At 38.5% G+C, this 24,015-nt stretch overlaps 2 protein-coding genes across 3 annotated transcripts; both read right to left on the bottom strand.

Moving 5' to 3' along the window:
- Nucleotides 1–166: 166 nt before the first annotated feature.
- On the bottom strand, nt 167–14,906 carry LOC117913567 (5' exonuclease Apollo). Of its 2 annotated transcripts, XM_034828565.1 has the most exons (4): nt 14,405–14,906; nt 14,226–14,331; nt 4,043–4,254; nt 167–1,600 (listed from the first exon to the last, which is right to left on the bottom strand). In XM_034828565.1, the coding sequence occupies exons 1-4, from the start codon at nt 14,591–14,593 to the stop codon at nt 449–451; spliced, it is 1,659 nt and encodes a 552-aa protein (XP_034684456.1). In that variant the 5' UTR covers nt 14,594–14,906; the 3' UTR covers nt 167–448. The 2 variants fall into 2 exon arrangements, with proteins under 2 accessions (XP_034684456.1, XP_034684457.1); XM_034828566.1 differs by lacking the exon at nt 14,405–14,906 and having other exon boundaries at nt 4,043–4,352; nt 14,226–14,307.
- A 623-nt stretch (nt 14,907–15,529) lies between these two features.
- On the bottom strand, nt 15,530–21,502 carry LOC117913566 (mitogen-activated protein kinase kinase kinase 3). Its single transcript, XM_034828564.1, has 11 exons — nt 20,907–21,502; nt 20,010–20,315; nt 19,596–19,683; nt 19,363–19,425; nt 19,015–19,175; nt 18,851–18,926; nt 18,404–18,463; nt 18,105–18,212; nt 17,763–17,999; nt 16,356–16,459; nt 15,530–16,260 (listed from the first exon to the last, which is right to left on the bottom strand). The coding sequence occupies exons 1-11, from the start codon at nt 21,311–21,313 to the stop codon at nt 15,999–16,001; spliced, it is 1,872 nt and encodes a 623-aa protein (XP_034684455.1). The 5' UTR covers nt 21,314–21,502; the 3' UTR covers nt 15,530–15,998.
- Between the last annotated feature and the right edge of the window lie 2,513 nt (nt 21,503–24,015).

Raw genomic sequence — 24,015 nt, 5'->3', positions numbered from 1 at the left:
GTTTTCCTAGGGGTAAAACGGGTTGAAAAGGAATTTTCAATCCCACGTGGAGGGGACAAAAAATAACCTGGCCAGTCCAGTTATCCTATCCCAACTGTTAATCAAACCAGAAAATAGGATTTTTATATCCCACCCATGTTCTTATGCTATTGAAAAATTATTGATAAAATATAATCACAGCATTCAAATTAAGAGTCTTTTATTCATGGAGAAAAGAATCAGATATACAATGTAATATACAGCTATTTCCACCAGGCAAACTGGGTGAACCACAATGTAATGTTGTTCTGTCACATAGGTAACCGCCATATCCTGAGGGCTTCCATTATTCTTTTAACTTACTTCTACTCTTCCTCTTCAAGCAACTGGGATGATATCTCACCTAGAATGAACTGCATATGCAAATGAGAGTAACCCCATGCACTATTTAAAAAGATGATCAGTTCTTTCAGCGCCAACGCATCTTCTTGGCACGTTTATTGGAATTCATAAGTTCCACCAGTGAGGGAAGAGGCTGAGGCACAGACACATTCATTGACCTGTACAAATTTCTCAAGCTTTCATTAAAGCCCCTTGACAATATGATGGGAGCCTGAGAAGAGATCTTGCAAACTTCAGTTTCTTTCTCCACTAACTTTTCACTTGGTACTTCAGTAACATCTACCTCTATTTTTTTCTCCAAGGAATTCTCACATTCCAATTCAACATCCTGGCTTGAGGATTCATTTTCTGCTCTATTAGTTACTATTTGTTGAGGATCAGATTTCATGACCATTGTTTTCTCCTGTTCATGCTGAAAAGTAGAATCTTGGAAACCAAATCTAGCTTTTCCAAATAGTGTGAGAGGTGGCCTTTCACTTGGAGTAGACAAATCTAACTGTTCTTTCTGGGTAGCAGCAGATATTTTTACCAGTTGCAGTTGAGATTCTGCACAAGTTTTGCTGGAACCTTCCATCATAGGTGAACAACCTACAACTTTAACCGATGCATCCAGATTTGAATAAGCTTCCACACCAATGTCTAGAAGCTTCCAGAGAGGGTCACTGGAAGTTATGTGACTGCTAAAGCAATGTTTTTTCACATAATTCAGCTCCATAGCTCGGCAACTGGGAGTAGTTGATACAACCCGTTTGGGTGCAAGAAGCTGCAGAGCCCACTCTAATTCTTGCCTAGATGAATGAATTGAGTAACAGACATGCCAAATGCCAAACTGGTCTCTTACAGCTTCATTAAAGCTCTCCTTTTTTCGCCTTTCAGTCTTTGGTAAGTCTTCCTCACATGCATACCATTGTGCTGAAGGGCGGATAATGAGAGGCTCAGGTAGGGAATTAGCTTGAGCCTCTGCAAGCTTTGCTTGTGCTCTTTCACAAAGCTTAGGAAATCCTTCAAATACTTGGAAGCGGGAAGATGGATCATGAGAGAGAATTTCAGGAACCATATGCGTCAAAGCTTGGAAACATTCAGGATTGTTGGCTTTATCAACAAATATCTTGGACCCAAATATTCTGGACACATTGATAAGAATCTCTTCCTGACCTAGCATATCGCTGCACAGATACACGATAGGGGCATCAGGGTGCTTCCATATACAATTGATAACCTGCTTCATGGGTGCACAATTGAAATGTTAGATGGGCTTTGAGATATATAGATATCACTGCATGATAAATGAGGTTAATTGACATTCTTGCAGTGACACCAATATCCAGAGACAAAGGGGACTGGTTCATCTTAGTGGCTAATAAAGATATCCCTTTTTTTCTTCCTGATACATAGGATTTTATAAAATGAGCACCAAAAGGGGCTAGAGAATTAGGATTAGTGACAAAATCTTTTTCTTTTTAGATAAATCCTTAAAACCTGATACTGAAGAAACCAGTATTAGTGCAAGACTCCCCCATCCAAAGTGGAAAAAATAGATAAAGATGTAATTCTTTGATACATGCATACTTTAATTAATTACTACTCAGATTTAGGTCAATTTCATATCTAAAATTCTAAAATTCTGCCTTCATGATTTACAGATGAGACAAATTTTTCTTGCTTTATTTTGAGTATTTTTGTTTCCTTGGTTTTAGGATATCTCATAATGGACATGCAAAGGAAGAATTAACTGTCACAAGAATGATTAGAGGTGGCAGCAAAATGGATTATTTGTCACAACAGGCCTATATCACAACAGGCATTTTTTGTTGAAGTTAACCTCCCGCATTTTGACAAATGTTTTCTTCTTCACATAATAAACCATTTATGAAATCTTTCCTCCACCACATCCTAAATCATTGACAGTTTAAAGGAAGCACCCAAACTCAGACACAGATAAGTATAAGGAAACTCCCCCACACTACAACCCAGCACAAAAACAAACTCCACATTGTAAACCCTCCCTATTGGGACTAACCCACTCTTCTTTCATTTGTTGCCCATGTTTTCAAAGAAAAGATAATCAAAGACAAAAAATGTTATCAATAGCTTCATGACTTAAAACCCAATAGACACATAAAAGAAGGATAATATTAATGCCCAAGTAAGATCATTGAGTTTATCTCACTTTAACAAAGTACATATCATATGACCCTAACTCGCAACAATTTGAAATCAAAATCTTGAAAATTAAAATCTTAGATGTTTGGTTGACAACAAAATGAATATATATATATATGATGAAAACCCCTAAAATGAGGTGTAGGGTCCCAAAGAAAATAGAGAGAAATAGAAAGAAAAATACTATAAGATGTTTTGTTATCAAAAAAATGGAAATAGAAATGGAAGGGTTAATCAAATTAAAAATCTCTAAAGGTAGTTAGCTAAGAAAGCAAAGCAATGATAGAAAGAAAATGTATTTGATGCAAAAACAAAAAAAAAAATGAGGTACATAGTTGCTGAGATACCATATTTTAGCATTGTTTTAAGAAAATACCAAGAAATGGAAAAACTCAAAGTGTACAAAGAATAAAGGGAAACTTGTCACAATCAGAACTCTAATAAATGAGGTATTTGGTTGCTAAGAAACTAGAGGAAAATCAAAAATGGAAAAACTAAAATAAAAAATTAAAATTAAAACTAATGCCTTTCAAGAAGCTTTAACCAATGATTCTCTCCCTTTCCTTCACTTCCTTGACCTCTTTGACAGCCAAATAGCAAACAATGGTTCATTGGCAATCAAAGCATAGCTAAGAAGAAACCCCCTTGGTTGTGGACTTTCTATGGTAAAGAAGCCTTTATTCCATCTTGCAAATCAATGATGGAGAGAGATTTTCAAGATGTGTGGTGATGAAGGGAGAAATAGTAATGAAATCTTTCATTTTTGCAAGAGAGTCAATGACAATGATAAGAAAAAGTCATGGGAAGGAAATTTGGCAGGGACTTATAAATCATTTAAGATAACTAATAGCTGATTTTGCTTCATTAAAAGTTTCAACAGTTCAATCACTAATACAAGAATAATGGCGCTCTTTGAGGTGAGTATGGTATCAAAAAGGTGAATCCTGTACCTTAGCATGACCCTGAACAAATACATTGGTTTTAATTATGTAGCAAAGATGGTGCCAAATGAATTTAGTCCCCATGTTGAACAAAGTACCAGACGCATGTTAGCACTAGTACACTACTGATTCTTGTACAACATTGTCAGGTTTCTTTGCTTATTTAAAATATCAAAAATATTTTTTTATAATTTAATATTATTTGCATAACAAAATGCATTATGCCTGCATCAATTAAATGTAAGAACAGTATCATTAAATTCATTAAACCTTTGTTCATGCACCAATAAGTGCAATTTCTAAAAATAATGCTACTACCATGTAAATGTCCCAAGTAAGCCAAACATATATGTACTAGTATGGACACATGTGTATGCATGCATAAGCTCACTTCTCTTTGTTGGAATACCTATAGGATTGGAAATAAAGAGAAAAAGGGAAAAAGGACAAAGACCAGGAGCACAGCTTCAATAGTCCCTAAAGTAACACTTTACACTACTTATTGAAGACCAGCTTATATACCTGCAGATAATTCAAGTTAGGGCAACCAAGATTACCTGTTGGATAGCCAAATGCTTGCTGGGGATATGCAGAGAAGATCTCCCAAATGTGCAGTCTAGGAAAACATAATCAAGCTGACACTTTGGCTCCTTTCCTTTCTTGGTTACATACTTCTGTGGTAAGTTTTGCAAACACTCAGGGATGAGTCTACAATCTCCTGTATGCAGGATATTACCGAAATCGCCTTCAAACAAGAACATTACAGCTCCTGAAGATCCAGGTCAAAAAGGAATCATATGTCAAGAGAAATTTCCTAAGCCAACACGATCTCCCCTTCTTCCCCCCCACCTGCAACAATCCCACTCCCTGCTAAAAATCCTCCCCATCCTCAACACAGACACACACACACAAGAAAAATAGAAATAAAGAAAAAATGCACTAAAGATTTAAGATATATGACAATAGGCATCTCTATAACACAATTTAAAAACTAACTGAAAAAATAACCCAAGATAGCATCAGAACAAAATTTAAACAAATTAAACATGTTAGTTACATTTTGTATAGTTCTTCTGAATTATATCAGTAATTTTGCGCAATTGCATGACTCCCCATGCTTAAAAAAATTATAGATGGCTTAAAAGGTCATAACGCCATCACAACAATACTTCTTATTGAGGTTTTCCTTGACTTGTTCATTATTACAATAAAAAGGCATGGGTAGAATGGGTATATTAAAATGGAGTATCTGCTACTGGTACAACTGGAGTATACACTAATGTTTATCAATAAACATTTTAAGTCCGGTGAGTTCAGTCCAAAAGCATTGAGATTATCTTCCTTGGGATGCCTTCATCCTTGGCCCTCCTTACTGTTACTCTCCCATCAGAAGGCAACTGCAGTGCCTCCGTGATCAATGCATTAAGATCTAAATTTATAAGGAATTCTCAACTTTAGGAATGAGTATGCTCACAATCCTAGAAAATTTTTCTTCTGATGAAGTCCAGTAGGAGGCAAGAAGGTGATTGTTTTGGAGAAAGAATCTATCAGTGTTTCTTCAATGATGAAGTTTGAGTTTCTTTTGTAGCATCCAAGATGGTTTCATATTTTCAAGTGTGCGGGAAATAGACTAAAGGAAAGTTCTTGATAGTAGAAATTCAATAAGGAGAAAATATGTTAATTAAATTGATCTTCTATGTGTAAAGAGCTCAAAGAACCAACTGGTCATTTTCTTCTTCAGTTATGTAGTTTTTTTAAGCTTTTAAAGCAGTCATTTTCTCTTTTTTCTGTTGGGTGATGCTGTGATTGATGCCCAACCTCTTCTCCATAGGGTGGGCGCTTGCATGAAGGCAATCAAAGAGCTGGGCCTATTTGGAGAGCAAGGCTCTAGGACGGTTGTTAAGAAACGATCTCCCATGCTCTCTCAAAGGTATCAACCTTGATACAACACTCTCTTACAAACAAATTTGTCAAGGAAAGAGCAAGGCTCGGGAAGTTCAATGTAGACTTGGTGCATCTTAGTAGGACTGACCCTCCTACCAATAAATAACTTAGTCCGAGTTGATTTGGTGACTAGGATGGAGGCTTAATAGGACAAGATTGGCATGCATCAATGCCTGTTTCAACTTGAATGAGAGTTGGGGGATCCAACATTCTCTAGGATACACAACACCAAAAGAGGTTTCCACGCCAACATAAGACAATTATTTAGGGAGTTATCTTTAGTAGATTATAGAAAAGGCTCCATTTCCTAGAACAAAGGAAGACATAATCGGAAACTTGGTTTACCAGATTCTTAAGATGGTATTTGAATTTAAGATTGTCTCACAAGTACACTTCCCATACAAGACAAATGCCATTTTCTCCAACCCTACGTCATCTCTCACTTTCCCAACACTAAAGCTTTGGTGTCACCATCTCAATATATTACCACCCCCTTGGTGAGTCAACAAAATGCTTACATCAATTTCTTAGTCAAAGGAATTCAATAATGTAAGACAATGAGATATGGAAGTTTGAAGAGAGAATGTAATTGAGTGAGGGCAAGAATGGTTTGAAGAGAGTGGTAGTGGGCACAAATGAGAAACTCACACACACAAGACAATCTCAAATTAAGAGAGAATCAAAGGAATATAGGGTAAAAAACAACTCACCATACCCATGTAAAAAACAACACTTGGATCTCTTTCCAACCATATTGCAATCGTGGTTTTTCCACTTGGGAACCCAACTTGTAGATTTTTTTTTTTTTTTTTTTTTGATAAGTAAATGAATTTCATTAAAAAAGGGGGAAAGAGACGCTAAAATAGCGACTCTAAGTATACAAAACCTATACACCCGCCATCAAAGGCCAAAAGACAAAAAACCTATAGCCACAAGCCTACTTAGAGCCCAACCAATCAATAAAATTAGCTATAGTTAGAGGGCAATCGTCTATGAACAACTTAGCCTCAGCCCATAAAGTAAGAATAAAAGATTGTTTCAATCTCTGAATTGACACCGACTCATCCTTGAATGCCAAACGATTCCTCTCCTTCCAAATCGTCCAAAAAATGTGAAGAGGAGCAGCTCTCCACACCTTCTTGCGGTCTTTACCCATGAAGAAGCCATTCCAACTCAGAAGGGTCTCTCTAACTGAAAAGGGCAAAACCCAAGACACCCCAAATAAGGCAAAGAGAAGATCCCATAAAGCCCTCGTCCTGGAACAATGAAGAAGGAGGTGGTTTATGGTCTCCTCTTTCTCAAGACACATAAAACATCTGTTCGCCAAGGCCCATCCTCTTTTCTGGACTAGATCCAATGTTAAAGCTTTGCCCCACGTGGCCTCCCATGCAAAGAAACAAATCTTGGGCTGCACATTCGCATTCCAAATAAAGCTTGAAGGAAACAAAGATGAACCACCCGCTTCAAGAGCTATATAAAGAGACTTGACCGAGAATTTACCGCTCTTGGTTTCAGTCCACGATACCATATCCTCCACATCCTCAATAACTCTTTTACTCTGAATCCTCTCCATAAATCTTTCTGCCTCCTCAACCTCCCAGTCATTAAACGCTCTTAAAAAACAGGGGTTCCAACCCCCCCAACCCCCCTCAGCCAAAGGATCCCATATATCTGCCACCCTCGCTTCCTTCTCAACCGTCACAGCAAAAAGAGAGGGGAAGGTCATACACAGAGGAGACTCCCCACACCATCTATCCCTCCAGAAGCTCACCCTTCTTCCATTACCAACTATGAAAGCCATCCTATCACTCACCAACTTCCAATCCGCCCTAATTCCTTTCCACAAACCCAAATCATGAGCCTCTCTCACTTCCCGCGAGCACCATCCCCCTCTAGCTTCTCCATACTTCCCTCTAATCACTTGATTCCACAAAGCCTCTCTCTCATTTGCGAAACGCCAATTCCACTTAGCAAGAAGAGTCTTGTTAAGGAGGGATAGGCTTTTGACCCCCAAGCCTCCTTTCACCTTGCTTAAACACACCAACTCCCATCTTACTAAATGGGGCTTATGCTCCCGGTTGCCCCCACCCCATAGGAAATCCCTTTGAATTTTCTCTAATCTTCGTCTAACTGAGCTTGGTAAACACAACAATGACATTAAATAGATGGGTAAATTCGATAAAGTACTACGAATGAGAGTCGCCCTTCCTCCCTTGGACAAATATTGTCTCTTCCACATAGTTAACCTTCTTCTGAAGCGCTCCTCCACTCCATCCCAAACTGTGACTGACTTAAAAGGAGCACCCAGGGGCATCCCCAAATAGGTAGTTGGAAGACTACCCATACTACATCCAAACTCCTCAGCCAGATCATCCATACTCTCCACCCTCCCTACTGGAATTAATTCACTTTTTTCCAAATTTATCCTCAATCCAGAAACAGCCTCAAACCACATGAGGAGCCAACTGAGGTACGTCAACTGATCTTGAGAAGGTTTACAAAACACCAGTGTATCATCAGCAAACAGCAAGTGGGAAATTAGGACCCCTTCTTGGCTCCGACCTTTTACCCTACAACCAGATAAAAAATCTCCCTCTACTGCCCTTTTAATGAAAACACTAAAGACCTCCATAGCAATGACAAAGAGGTAGGGGGAAAGGGGATCACCCTGCCTCAAACCCCTGGAGCTTTGAAAATAGCCCGTAGGGGTTCCATTGATCATCACTGAGAAGCTTGCAGTGGATATACACCACCGAATCCACCTAATCCATTTCTCCCCAAAGCCCATTTTCTTCATGATTGTGAGAATAAAGTTCCAGTCCACTTTATCATACGCCTTCTCTATGTCCAATTTGCACAAAATGCCGCTCTCATTATTCTTAAGGGTCGAATCAATGGCTTCATTGGCTATCAACACTGCATCTAGGATTTGTCTACCCTCCACAAACGCCCCTTGAGCTTTTGAGACCACCTTTCCAACCACTTTTTTTAGCCTGTTGGCTAATACCTTGGCTAGCCACTTGTACAAGCTTCCCACCAAGCTTATAGGCCTATAATCCCCTAAAGCTTCAGCCCCTACTTTTTTTGGAATTAAGACCATAAATGTTGCATTTAGGCTTTTAACAAATTTGTCATTTTCGTGAAACTCCTTAAAGAAGCTCATCACATCAGCCTTCACGAAATCCCAAGCAAAAATCCAAAAGGCCATAGAGAATCCATCTGGCCCCGGGGCTTTATCCCCATTACAGCCTTCTAGGGCGTCACGCACCTCCTCTTCCATAAAAGGAGACTCCAATGCACTGACGTCCAAAGGCTCTAACATCTCAAACTGCAGCCCGGAAACAGAAGGTCTCCATTCCCCCGGATTAGACAACAACGTCTTAAAAGCATTGGCGATCCCTTCCCTGATATCATTTTCCTCCGTGAGCCACGCTCCGTTAATCTTAATTCTGTCCACATTATTCCTCCTCCTATGTGCATTGGCCATTTTGTGGAAAAAACCGGTATTTCTATCTCCCTCTTTCAGCCACACTTCCCTGGATTTTTGCCTCCACGTGATTTCTTCAAGTAAGACCCATTTTTTATACTCTTCTTTCGCTTCGTTTCTGGCTTCCAGCTCTTCCAATGACAGCCTGCTGGTTTTCTCCTTTGCATCCCAATACTCCATCTGCTCCAGTGCCGTATTCTTTCTATATTCAACCCTTCCAAAACTGTTTCTGTTCCATTCCTTCAGCTTAGCCTTCATAAATTTTAATTTTTCAGCCAAGATAAAACTTGCAGATCCACTGAATCTGCCTTCCTCCCACCATTGCTTCAGAAGATCCTTGACACCTTCAGCTTTCAACCACATATTCTCGAATCTAAACGGGATAGGGCCTCTTCTCATACCCCCACCATCCATAAGAATCGGGAAGTGATCGGACACGGGTCTTGGAAGGAGAAACTGCCTCGCATCTCCAAAATGGCTATCCCACTCCTCATTAACCAGAAAACGATCCAACCTTGAAGAAGACTGATTACCCGCTCCTCCAGTCCATGTAAAAGGGCCCCCCACCATGGGCAGGTCCTTTAACTCCAGATCTTCTTTCACTTCTGCGAACCTTCTCATAATTGAGTTCAATCTCCCTCCTCTGTTACACTCTTCCGGACTCAGGATGGCATTAAAGTCCCCTGCAACGCACCACGGCCCATTCCAAAGCCCCTTAATGGCCCCCAGCTCTTCCCAAAAACTCTCCCTCTCCCTCCTTAAAATTGGCCCATAAACCCCAGTAAACGTCCATATAAAACCATCCTCGCAGCTCTTAAAAGTGCACGTAATAGAGAACAATCCTTTTTGCATGTCAACCAACTCCAGCATCCTGTTGTCCCATATCACCACTATTCCTCCGGCTGCACCCCTTGAGTCTATAGCTCCCCATTCAATGAATCTACCCACTCCTAAGCTCCGAACAATGCCCGTGGTCATTTCCTGAATCTTGGTTTCCTGTAGGCAAACCAAGTCCACCCTATTTTTCCTAATCAAAGCTTTGATCACCTTCCTTTTGTCGCAATTATTAGCCCCTCTTACATTCCAGGTGAGCATTCGGAGCTTCATTTAGACCTACTCGTGCTTCCCCCTCCTTCACCTCCTCCTCCACCTCCAATATAGTTCACAGTCCATTCCAATTTTCTCAATTCTCTTTCGAATTTTGACGTCTCTAATTTTCTCCTCTTTGTGCCATCCAAATTGCCTTTTTGAATCTTCCTCTCTTTCATTCTCTTGAGCAAGAACAATATTTCCCCTTCAAATCCCTCCGTCGGCATTCCTAGATAACGGCTAAATTTAGCCAGGCTACTAGACTGCCAACACAAATCCCCCTCTTTGCCCCTCTCCTCCTTATCTCTTCCCAAAACCCCCACTGATAATTCCTCGGTATTCCCAGCCTCTCTACCCACCATGTCCGAAACCTCAGCCTCCCTTCCGTCCGCCAAAATCATTCGTAGCGGGTCCATGACTGCACCCCCTTCGTCATCAGAAGCTGTTCCCCGGTCGGAAGTCCTTGCCATGACGACACCTTTCCCGTCCCACCCAGAAGGAGTAGAAAAGAGAGAGATATCCCGTTTCCCCAAAGATGAGAAAGGAGAAGAGGTTTGATCGGAATACCTGGAAGCCTCCTCCAATAACGCCTCGTCAGTGTTTTCTAAGGAATTGACGACCGGACGAGGCGATCCTAGCTTGAACCCAATCAAATCCCCCTCCTGCTCTCCGCCACCACTGCGTCGCCCATCGGGAGCCCTAACCCCTTTTGCATTCTCCAAAATGGATATTCTCTCCCCCGTCCGGCCTTTAAAAAGCTTTAAATTGGGCCGGCCCATTACCTCTGGTTTTTAATCCCTTGGCCCTCCTCAGTGGGCTCTCTTTCCCAGCCCGAATCATCTTGCCGGCCCAGTGGCATAAAATCTCCAGGCCCAGAGTGCAAACTCTTCCCCCCAGCTGAAGATCGGTCTCTTTTTGACCCGTCAGTCTCTGATGCTGCTCCCTGCACAGTACCAGAGGGCTGAACTTTCGTGCTGCAGCTGCCTTCTTCTGCGTTGTACCTCTCAGCCACTTTTGCAGGTTCCCCATACATCTTTTCTCCCACCCTTATGAATCCAGCGCGTGTAACTCCTTCTCCGTCATCCCTGACCTCCCGCTCCTTGCCCTTATCTTTTCTAATGGCCGGAACCACTTCCGACAGGCCTGGTTTTACCTCCCACCATAGCTGGAGAGCATAACAAAAAGATCCCACTACTACTTGCATGGTACTCGGCCATTCTACGCCTGCATATCTCACTGAAATTCTGGCCCACCTTAGTTCCTTGAGATTTGCAGTATTTGCATCCACTTCAGCGAATCCCCCGCAACAGTCTCCTATCTTTCTGAAGGCTTCCTGACTCCAAAGGTGCAACGGCAATCCCATGACTCTTACCCAAACACTCTTGGCTCTTTCGCCATTTTGAGAACACCCCACTTTTGGGTCCCACCTGTCCAAATGCATAGTCGATTCCTTGAACCATCTGTTTCCTCTTAAAAGCACCTTGTCTGCCTCGTCTTTATTCTCAAACTCGATCAGCAAGAGAGGACCCCCTAGCCTTGCGAACTTCAGTCCTCCTTTAATATTCCAACAGGTTCTCCCCCAACTTTCAAGAGCATGCATTTCTGAATCCAACAGAGGGTTATGTCCCCATCTGCCAACCAGACATCGGTCCATTAACTTCCTCTCAGTTGAGATGTCTTTCTCTCCCAACTGTAACCATAGTGTTTCCCCTGCCTTTTTCACTCTTGAATTCACCACATCGACATAGGATTTTGGGCTTTTCCTTCAGATTCCCCTACTGTATTCCCTGTCCCATAAGAAGTAACATTTCCCCTAGACTCAACCCGAGAAATAACCCCCAGAGAGCGAAGCTTTTCAGCCAGCAGAACCCATCCTCCCAAAATTCCTTTTCCTTCTGGAAACACTAAACAATATCTCTTTGATTCCAGGTCAACCACGGAACACAATAAAAACCTACCTGCCTCATTTGCTCGACTTTCCAACTTAAACCTCCTTCCTCCATCTTCCCACCTTTTGACCAGACCCTGCACAACAAGACCCCTACAGCAAACCTCCACCCCTTCCAGCAAGCAGCACAAGCTGAGACTTCCAAACCTGACCCACGAAGTAAAACCTCTACTCCTTTCCACAATGATTCCCCTACATCTCTCCCCAATCACCTCTACAGAGATTTCAAACGATTTTGAATCCACTGCAAACCAACATCTGCCTCCTCCCTTCATTTCTATACTAATTTATCACCATAATAGACAGCTTTGAGACCTCTGCATTATGCAAATCTGCCAGCTGGCTTTTGATACGATAAGCCTCTGAAAGCTCAGGATTGGCTATAGAGCCCTCCGGGGGTAATTTAGGAAAAGCAAAATATGAGAGCTTGAAATGTAGAGTTCACAATCACACAGCACTAAAAGAATTACCACAACAGAAAAACACAATACAGAACAAGTAATCAAAGACAGGAGACCCAGTACCTCAGACTCCCCCCCAACTTGTAGATGTTTGATACTTTTTTAGGGAAAAAAAAAAAAGAAATTGGCAAACTTTGAACTCTCACACATCAACACTCCTATAAAAAATCGACAAACACCCCATGTCTTTGAATTAGAATCATATCCAGCTCTTAAAGTAAAATGTCATCGTTTTCCTTCATAAAGTTCATTAAATACAGAGTTCAATTTTTCTATATTCAACTACAGCCAAATTCATAAAATAAAATAAAAAAAAGGGTCACTGGCTAAAAAGTCTCCTCCTCTGCAATGTATTGCAAGTGAAAAAAAAGTTCTTTATAATTCAAGGATTCAAGCTTGTGGGTCAACATCCTCCAAGAACACACCTCAACTAATGATAAACATTTGAGTAATCGAGCTTCATCTAGAAATCAATGAAGAAGCTTGCCAGTATTTCATGCAATTAAAAAAAAATTTAAGTTATAACAGCACAAAAGACGCATGCATTTCTAAGAATTGAGGATCAGCACATCATCCATCAAGAGATCCTCAATAAGCAACTCAACAAAATGTATAGAGTAGGTAAGTATATCCTTGCTATCCACCATAAATCTCAAATATATGAATTTTCATATCATGCTTGTCATCTCCATACCATGTAATCTCCTGACCCAATAATGGTCTTAATTCTGATATTGGGTAGTCATCTGCTAAAAATGATCATCAAGAATAATTGTGCCAGGTGCCTTTCCATGTCTCACATCCTGAAAATTAAGGCATTGTCCCATCTGACAAACCATAGGCTTCCTTGAAATAGTTGGTCAAAAGAAAAGAAACACAAACAAACAAACAAACCTGTTGGATGTCTACAATTGTGGTTAAAATATTGATCACAAGGATCAAACCTGTCTCAAGGGAAAATAAACAGCCCCACCCAATTGCAAAATTTAGCTTGGGAACATCCTCTTCCCCCTTCTATATTTCAAAATTTTATATTATTTAACTGAGAGAAACCTATTCTTTCAGTGAGGCTAACTCCCATTTTGAAAAATAGGGAGTTATTGTCCAATTTCTTTATTGTTTATATTTTAAAAAGTGGAATCAAGAGGGAACTAATCCACCTATCTACTCCTGTTAAAAGGTGGGACACATGTCTTCCACTTTTTCATAATGGTGAGCAAGGATATTGTATTGACGATTGTGTAACTTAATCCAATCTAGTTGAAGTTCATACATACATATTAACATAGAACTAGAACTAGAACTACTGAACCAAAAATTAGCACAACTTGAATTGAAACAATAACTGGACACGTTTAAGAAAACAAAACAAAACATAGGCAGATTAACACAAATAAATAAATAAATATATATATATATATGTGTGTGTGTGTGTGTGTGTGTGTGTGTGTGTGTGTGTGTGTGTGTGTGTGTGTGTGTGTGTGTGATTGTGATTTCTACCAGGTGGCAGAAGATGATAATGTCAATACAAATGGACTGTGAAACATATAATCACAGACATAAAAACGGAACAGAAACTAACCTGACAAGCAAGCAATCATCAAAAGAAAAACTCCTCATGACGATACAAGATCACAATTTTAAGCTAGCCCACACATGCAAAACCAATCAGACATGAAAGTAACACAACAATAACACAAAATCCCAACCTCCATAAACCCATATAAGCAAAACAATAAAATAAATAAACGAAATTCAATTTAAAAAAAAAAAACCAATAAACAATCGAATTAAAAAAAAAATTCAAATACCAGGGCAGTGATTGGCATCAAAAGCCGTGACCCCAAATCTGCCATCCGGGTCGTCAACAACCACCGACTGTCCCACCTCGATACCCACAAACAATGAATCATCAAGCTGCAAAATCGACCCAAATTTAAAGCCCAATCAAATTTAACCAAAAAAAATGAAAATGAGAAGTGAGACAAACCTGGGGATATTGTTGAAGAATTAGGGTTTTGGTGAGGTGGGTAGAGTAAATTGGATATGCAGAGTGGGTGGAGATGCCAGAGGAGTGGTCTTTGTGGGCATGAGTGAGAAAATGGTGCCTCTTTTTCTTTGAAGATGGAGTCCATGTGTCCACTGAGAATGGTAGGCCTCTGGGCATCTCTATTGGCATCCTCTATTTGTTATGGGTGTGTGGAAGGTGGAGAAATGGTACGAGAAAATACGATGGAAAAACCGAAGAGCAGAGAAATTTGGAAAGAATGGTTGGGAGGGAGGGAGGGAAAAATTTATAAGGGGAAATAGGTGGGAAAATTGCAGGGGAAGATTGGGAATGATAGCCTGAAATCATCCGCTCCTCAAATTTTGCAGTCGCCACGGTGTCAGCATGACGTGGCAGATACGTTAATAGAATCACATAACTTAAAAATATAGATGTCAAAATCAAATTTGGATCTTCTTTAAAAAAGAAATAGAATAATTAAATATCAAGTGTCTAGAAACCTTAGGGAAGTCGCTGTGCCAGCCATCCGCCCTTCTTTCCTCTTCTTTCTTCTTTGTTCTTTCTTCTTTCTTCTTTCACGTGGAAATGTCACCATCACTCAGTGACTCAATCCATTCCCCCTTCCCCAGCTTTTGAACCGCTTACTATTCCTGTCTATTTCATTAATCATTTATTTGAGATGAACAAAAAATGCCAATGGACTCTAGTGCATTTGGGTACCACTATTAAAGGCATTCATCTGTTAGGCTTGAAGACTTTGGTTATGTTCTTCAGATGGCTCAGTAGTAAGGATAAGAGAGTGTTGTCTTTATGATAGGCCTTCAATAATTGCATGCATCCATACATTATGAATCTAGAAGGCTAAACCTTGACTTGAAGGAAAGAACAAACAGCTTGCTCCATTTCTGAATCCTGTGTTCTAATGTTGAATGTTGAATGTTCACAAGCTGCTCACAACTTTTCACAATGGATGTCATGATCCAACACCTAAATTTTGATTCATTATTCAGCTTGCCTTCTTCCTTTTTGTGGGATTTCATCACATTCTGTTCTATGATATATGGGAATCAACATTAGTACGTTGGATTAGATTCAAGATAATCCTGCTAAATAATACCTGTTCGAGAAGACCTCGCACATAACAATTATTTTCTCCAACATGAAAAAAATAAAAGAGAAAGAACAGAGTGTGTGGCACAAGCAAACTATCTGGTACATTGAAAAAAACATCCTAATGTACAACAGGAATGACATCTTCCATCTACAGAGATAAGCCTGTCACAACTTACAAGAAGATATACCCACGTCTTTCCCATATATCCAAGTTTCCACTTTACCCATAAGACATTCCCCTCTTCAACCCCAACCTATAAATAATCAATATAATGCCTTCACTATGGGAGCTAAGCTCTTCCATATTACAATCCTCATCCTTGGACCCAACTGCAGGCTTTGGAATGAGCAAGGGAGCAAGATGCCATTACCAATTTCTGCTACCCAAAATGTTGTGTGACTCCAGCAAACCAGGCATTTTCGCCCATCTGGAAGGATTTTGCCTTCTTGGTTTTTACTCAATTCAAATGGGCCTTGTTCTTGGGGATCCATTAGGTGTTAGGGATCTGAATGGGGGGTTGTCAGACCAAGGGTCATGTGTATATCTTGTGATTGCTCTTGTTGGATATAGTGAGTAATCGTTTGAGTTGTAACTGCTTTGTCCCACTATAGGATAAGATGGATGAGGAGGAGAAAGAAAGCAGCTCTTGTGTGCTGGTCCATAGTTCCGTAGTGGGCTTGAACATGGAGATACAGGCAAAGATGTGATCGTTCTCACACTGTCCCTGCATACAGAAATAAGATGGCAGAGTTAGTTTGAAGGTGTGAACAGATTCTAAGCGTGAACAGGGTGGAAAGGAAAAGAGCAGTGGTTTATTACCTTGAGTTCTTTGCAGCTCTCGAAACCGTGCCCACTGGTTTTGTCACATAATCTCCATCAAATAAAGTAAGACTCGTTCTGTTGGAATGAAGCTCTAATGCAGTCTGCTCAGAAAGTAACAAAGAAATCAGAACTTCAGCTTTACTTACGGATAAATACATTTCAAGGAGTACTTAATTTTACATTTCTAGAATGACAAGATGCTAATGAGGATATCCGATTATTTGATACAACAATGCAGTCAGGCGATGTCACTTCTTTACCTTTATTTTTATTGACATTTAATCCTCCCATGAGTGGCTCAAAATCTGATGTGGAGAGCAATAGAAGGTTTTGGTGAAGCATGTGCAAGAATACATGTAATGAAACTAAAATGAAGACATAAATCTACTGGCTATTTTATTGACAAAATAATCCTTTATGGGTAAGTTCGAATATCAAAAGGTACAGACAGGATGGGAAAGATACAAAGAACACCCAAAATAGACAAAGAAAAGAAAGAGAAGGACAGAAACATGTTGCAGTTACACTCATCATACTTGAGTAACATGTTATAAGGATTTGAAAGGAAATATGCATGGGCCAACATGTCATGGTTAAATACTGCAGTTATTCATATACATAAACTAGTGAATTTCATTTTGAACACCAATTATATTATGCAATACATTGTCTGACAAATGACGTGCTCCTCTGCTCTGATCACTCAAAACAATTACACCCTAATCACACGCATATTATGATAAAATTATCAAATCCCAACCATTAAATAAATCTTCAGCTAGCATGATAAAAAGATTAACACCTCTCATTCTTATTACTTTTTAAATATGAAAAAAAAAAATTGATCATTGTAAAGAAGGGTTATTCAAAACCAATTATGAATCCCTTCTCTCGTACTTCGAGCCCAAACTTCTTACAAAAGAAACAAGCTTTCACATCTTCTTAACTCAAAATAGCCAGGGAGAGGAAAGGTTCCTCTTTTCATTGGATTGCATTATTGCACTTACTGCAAGGTTTTCTCATCCCTCACTCATTCGAAGACTTAATGAGATCATGTAATACCCAATTCAGTTCAACTTAGGATCCGAGATAAGCTTAGTCAGTCACATATCATGTTTCATGTGCACAATCTCCATTGAAGGAATTCCCTAACATAAAACTATGATAATAATATAGATTTCCTTTTACATTTTTTGTGGCTTCAAACCAGAAAACTCTCCCAAATATATCTCTCACACTAGCATTGCAACAAAATACGGAATTATTTCAGAATAGGCATTACAAAAATTTGGGTCTAATATATTAGAGACATTATATAAAAGCAATCTCTTCTTTTTCCTGATAAGAAATTATATAAAAGCAATCTAATACTTGACCAGAAAACATGAGAATGTAAGGTCATACCGGTGTGCGGCTTCCATCAAAGGTGGAAGGAAAGGCATCCTTTGTTATAGCAATATTAGCAATTCTTGTTGTGGCTTGGTCTCGAACAAAAGAGTGATCTAGTAGTTGTAAGGCTGTTGGGCGTGCCGATGGATCCCGTTGCAAGCATAGCCTTACAAAACTTTTTGCATCATTAGAAAGGTGATCGGGAATTTCAGGGACATCCCTGCTGTTTCCAATTTTAAAAATTGCAGCTACCTGTCACATTCAACATGACAAAATGGTTTGGTCTACGAACATTTCACACCTGACCTTAACAAAAATAACTTCTATAAAATATGGCCCAAATATCCACTATCTCACCCCTTCATATTGACTCCAAGGTGGTTTTGATGTTGCCATTTCAAGAATTGTACATCCTAAGCTCCAAATATCCACCGCAAGGCTGTAGCCATTTGTATTCATTACAACCTGAGATTGGACACAAACACAAGGAAACTTGGTGTTCACGGAGAAAAAACATTGAAGCAAGGAAATAAAAAGAACATAACTGAAGCTAGTGTGCATGTTTATCTGTGTGTTTACTTGTTTTGTGTGTGTGAGAGAGAGAGAGAGAAAGAGAGAGAAGGGGTGTTGGGGTGTGGGGTGTTGTATGTAAATACCTCAGGCGCCATCCAATAGGGACTTCCCTTGAAAGAGAGCATTGAAGAAGAAGAATTTATCTGGTTCAGTAAAAATTGAAATCAGGCTTCAATAATTAACTGAAAAGCTCCAATCAAAAAAAAAAATAATAATTAACTGAAAAGCAAAACAAAACAAAATACTTTCCTTCACTTGCCAATGTGTTAGCTCTTCCATGCTTATGCTCCATTTGGTCATGAAGATAACAGAGGAAAAGAAAGGATAAGTTGGAATCTTACAACTATTTGAAATTGGAGGTCGAACAACATTCAAGATTTTCTTTCCTTGTCCTCTGTCTTCTTGTCAACCAAATTGAGCAGCATGGAATAAGAGATTTGTATGATCTTGTAATAAAATGAATTTTCACATCTATTTTTCTCAGTGTTCTACTAATAAGAATTTTGTCTACAGGCTAAGATGAGATATACATGTTTTGCCATGCCAAAATCAGCCAACTTGATCTCCCCATTAGGTCCCACTAATATGTTTGCCCCTTTGATATCCCTGCCATGAAAAAATATATTTATCTGAGTTGCCAGAAATAAGAGGAATCAGCAATCTCATACAAGTAATCATAACCACAACCCAGTACCTGTGCACAGTACTTCTCCCGTGTAAGTAGGCAAGCCCAGAAATAATCTGCCTAGCATAATTTTGAATGACAGGTTCCTTAAAGGGACCATATTCTTGAAGTAACTTGTGGATAGAGCCACCAGAGACATACTCCAAATAAACTGATAGTGTTTCTTCACCCTGACAACATGACAATCCAGAATGTTACAAGAACAGTGTCAAATACACCGTCCACTCACTTGGAATGAACAGATTGGAAAGAGATTGCATATTGGGAAAAGGATAGCATTCATGTGTGTGCACTCACGCATGGGTGAGTAGATGCATGAACCCTAACTTTCATAAACATTAGGAGAGTAGCTCATACCATTTCACTACCATAGTATTGAACGATATTTGGATGTGAAAGTTGACTGAGTAAATTTATCTCCTGTTGACAAAAGGAAAATGTGTTACAGATCCACCACTTGCAAATGATTATATGAAATTGAAACTTGTACGCAAAATTCCCATCGAATTGTATAACGGACAACTAGAAATTAAATATGATGAGATGTAAGCATTATCCATGATTAATTCTAAAAAAAATGAAAGAACTACCTGGTTCAGTTGCTTAAGGCATTCTTTTGATGTATGATCATCTGAAACAACCTTGACTTCTTTTATCGCACACATTTGCCCGTTTTCACTGTTAAAATTGCATACACAACATTTAGAAAAATAAAATAAACTGAATAAAGCAACAAATATATAGTCTCCTTACCATTTAACATGGGTTTTTGAAATAGCCATGAATAGAACCTGATATTATTCTTAAATGATTACACCAGACGTGTCATTAAGCATAACTAGAATGATCATTAGTGTTAACTTTGAGGGTTTTTCAAAATAGTTCATTCATATAACATTATAACTCGATAATTAAACTCTCCCCAGATTTCAAGAACAGTGAATTAATTTTCAATTTCTTCATTTTTCTATTACCAAGCAATAAATAGGAAGAATCATCATCACCTGTTAAATCCAACGTAAACATGCCCAAAAGTCCCCCTTCCTAGAAGCCTCCCTTTCTTCCACTTTGACATATTACAAGTTGTGCTTTCAGTCACTACGCAAGTCCTAGTGCTGGACAAGGTAGAAGGGCTGGTAGGAGAACCCGGCGGAAGGGGCAACCGATGACAGCTCCTCCCTTCTTCCTGCTTTCCCGTCAGAGAATCTATATTCGAGGTACTAAACCGAGGATGAAGCGGTGATGTAGCAGATCGTGACCCTGGACCCGGACTTCTTGATCTTGTGTTGGACTTGGTTTCCCCCTGTCCTCTGGGATCAACACGGTTTCCGTTAGAAGTAGCACAAAAGAAGCAGGAACTAAAGTCCAGTGCTCTTGTTTTCTCCATCTTCAAAGTTTTCCTACTTACAAAGTTTATAATAGCCTAATCGGCCACTAAACTTTGTAAAACCAGAAGAATGCAATATGGAACCGATAGAACCGATAACTAACATTATTGCTAATGGTGCAAAACCATGGATTCCTAACGATGAGTAATTAACTAAAACACTAAATTTTCTAACAAGTTTATCGATCAACATGCGAAATTTCTTAGAACTCCACATACTTTTAATCACCGATTTATAGAGAAAGATCCAGATATGGAAAACAGACCAAATTGGAGAGATGGTGAGTCCCTTTTTTTGGGTGAACAGTTAAATGACAAGTTGCTATATATTGATAGCAATTTAATGAATTGATGATCATCCACATCATAGTTGATCGATCTATCAATCAATAAGAGTCTATCAATCGATAAGAATCAATCAATCGATCATCCAAAGCCCAAGATAAAATCAACAACAAAACAACAACCCAAGACCTAATTTTAAAAAATTCAAACCAAAACCCCAGAAACCCACCTATATACGCCAAAGGGAGCGTGATCATGAGGGCTGGGATGATCATCGGACGACCCAGAAGAGCTAACACTCGAAACCGACCCCGACCCAGATCCCACCCCATGTTCAATTCCCGCCGACGGCAGAGGCAGTGGGTGCCCCCTGATCTTGTCTCCACAATCCGAATCGAACCCGGAAAACCCCGACGACCCACCACCACCGCTGCCCGTCAACGCCCCATAGTCCTTGCTGCTCCTGGGCGAATTTCGCGAAAACAGCCCCTCATCGAAGCTCTTGGGCTTGTCCTTGCCATTCTTCTTCTCGTTTCTGATCGAGATTTTCGATATATTATAGAGAGTGCTCTCTGGGTTCTGCTGCTGCACTTCTTCTTTGCACTTGCTCGACTTTCTCCCCCACCAAGCAGGCATTTTTCAACCAAGTCACCAAAAAAAATCCTAACGGATTCAACAAATACCAATCCTACAATCCCAGAGGAGGAGAGCAAAACTTGATTTGGGAGTCTGCAATTGATTTATATAGCAAGGAAGCTGCCAGGAAGAAGGAAAAGTGGAAAAAAGAAAAAAGAAAATAAATTAAAAAATGAAATGAAGATATGGAGAAGACATGTGTAGTTTTTTTAGATGGGGGTCAAGCAACAGTGAGAGACAGCTAAGCCAGTTTGGGACGGCAGCCGCTGGTTGGATTAAACCCCCAACCCCTTGCTGACGTGTGAATTTTCATGTGGTGGTCCCACCCCCTTCTGCTGTGTATTTCATATTTGTGTATCCTCGAATCATTTTAGGTCATTGTGCATCTCTCCCTCTCTCTCTAGACCCTAGAGTGAGAAACCACACTAAATAAATCAATAATAACACGTAAATGGAGTAATAAAAGGTGAGAAAAAAGATCATGTGTGACAGTGAACAACCTTTTTTTCGTGTGTACCAGCATGACGTCACATGCCACATCATCGCACACGTATTGTGACGTCATAGGTACCTTCTAAAATTTTAATCCAATTTACAAGTTAAAAATATTTATCTACCGTTTTATTATTTATACCATATTTATAATAATATAATAATTGACTTATGTTATGGAGGCAACGAAGAACTTGACCTTATAACCATCAAATGAAAAATGTCACAAGTAATGGGACCCACTTCCTTAATTTTAAAACATATTTTTTCACAACATTTTTCAATGATTACTCGTATTGAGAGAAAGTGGGCGTTGGAGAGGAAAAGGTTAATGTGAAAGAACTAGGTTAGGGAATAATTTTTTTATTTTATTATTATTTTTTAATAATTATGAGAAAGGCCAATGACTTCTTCCACTGCGTGGGATGAGAGTATAGAGATGATGACAATGAATTAGGTTGATGGGTATAAAATTAACCACCAAACCAATTATTTGAATTATTAATGAAGGATTACATGCCTTTCCATTGATTAATTTTAGGGTTTTTGTTATTAAATTTGAGTGATTTGAATTTGGGTGACCAACTTCTCACCAATTTTATTAATGTAACAAACCCGATTTCAAAGTCATCGCTAACATTTAAGAGTTCGTTTGACAATGATTACAAGAAATGTTTATAATATTTTTAATATTTAAATATGATATGAAATTAATTTACTGTCTTATTCATTGCATTGGTGTTAAGTCACAATTTGCCGTTGAGATTAAAAAAAAAAAACAAAAAACATGAGGGGTTAGTCAAATAATAAGGTTCCATAATCATCTTCTTTAAAAAATAAGCATATTGGAAGTGAAAATTTGCATTTATTATAATTTAACCTTTTGTTTTAGTCATTACAATAATAAAATTATGATATTTTGTATTAGATGGAGAATAAAACTCTTAATTCATAAAAGTGTTTTAAAGTCATGTAGATCATTTAGATTTTAAATGGACAACATCTAAACGGTTAGATACACATAATTATAAATGATATCAAAATTAATTATCAATCAAACGTAAATGACTATTTATTTAACATCAAGATTATTTGTCTGTTCAACCTCATAATTTATGAGACACAATGATGTTATGTTTGTATCAAGATGATTACAGTATCCCGTATTTAGATATAAAATAATCATTTCTATCATGATTCATTAAAAAAAAAAAAAAAAGGAAATAAATGTATCTCTATAAAGGTTTTATGAAAAATCTCAACATCCATATGAAAGGATAAGAGTGGGTTTTGATTTTAAAGATACCCATGACACAATAAGAAAAAGAAGGGAGGTGTATAAAGTAGATAAAGGAGAAGAAATAGAAAAAGAGGAGATTAGTTAAAAAGGAGAAAAGGGCGTGTTTGGGGCGGTGGGGATGGTTGGTGGGGTTCACACACACTCACTCACGCGGCTTTGTTTAGTATATATGCGAAAGGCGTGTGGTCACGTGCTCGTTGACTAATTAATTTGTGATTAATTAAATAAATTTAAATATTAACCTTAATCATTTTCTCTCCCTTGGAATAAGTCAATTCATCCCTCCCCAAGCATTTTAGTTTTTATCACACGCTTCTCCCTCCATCACTTTTAACTCCCTCCCATTTTTGTTATGTACCATAACGTGCTACGTTTGGTTCCCGAATGATATATCATATGATATTATATTGGATTTTTAAATATGTGATTTTTTAATAAAATAAAATTTTTAATGAAATATAATATTATTAGATATAACACGATATTTTAAATTAATATATTTTATAAGATATATTATATTATATTAAATTTATGAAATCAATAAAAAAAAAATGAAATGAAATATATAAAAACATAAATTATATCACATTCCAGTATTTTTTGTTTAAAAAAAATAAAATTTATCTTATACTTAACAATATTCATGATTAAAATATTTAAACTTTATAAATAAAATTTTTTATATTATTTTATTCAACATATGAAAATAATTTATATATCATATATTAATATTATTTTATAAACATTTTTTATTATGCAAAATTGGTATATAAAATAATTAAAAATCGATACAAATAAATAAATCTATAATCAATGGGATATGCATATCTCATGTCTTAACATAGGATTAACATATCTTACTACTTATATTATCACATGTTTAGTTAAATTTAAGATAGGATAAGTGATG

The sequence above is a fragment of the Vitis riparia genome, chromosome 4, assembly GCF_004353265.1.
Source record: "Vitis riparia cultivar Riparia Gloire de Montpellier isolate 1030 chromosome 4, EGFV_Vit.rip_1.0, whole genome shotgun sequence".
NCBI classification, from domain to species: domain Eukaryota; kingdom Viridiplantae; phylum Streptophyta; class Magnoliopsida; order Vitales; family Vitaceae; genus Vitis; species Vitis riparia.
Note: the sequence above shows the minus strand (reverse complement) of the source record. Positions and strands in the feature narration are given on the sequence as shown.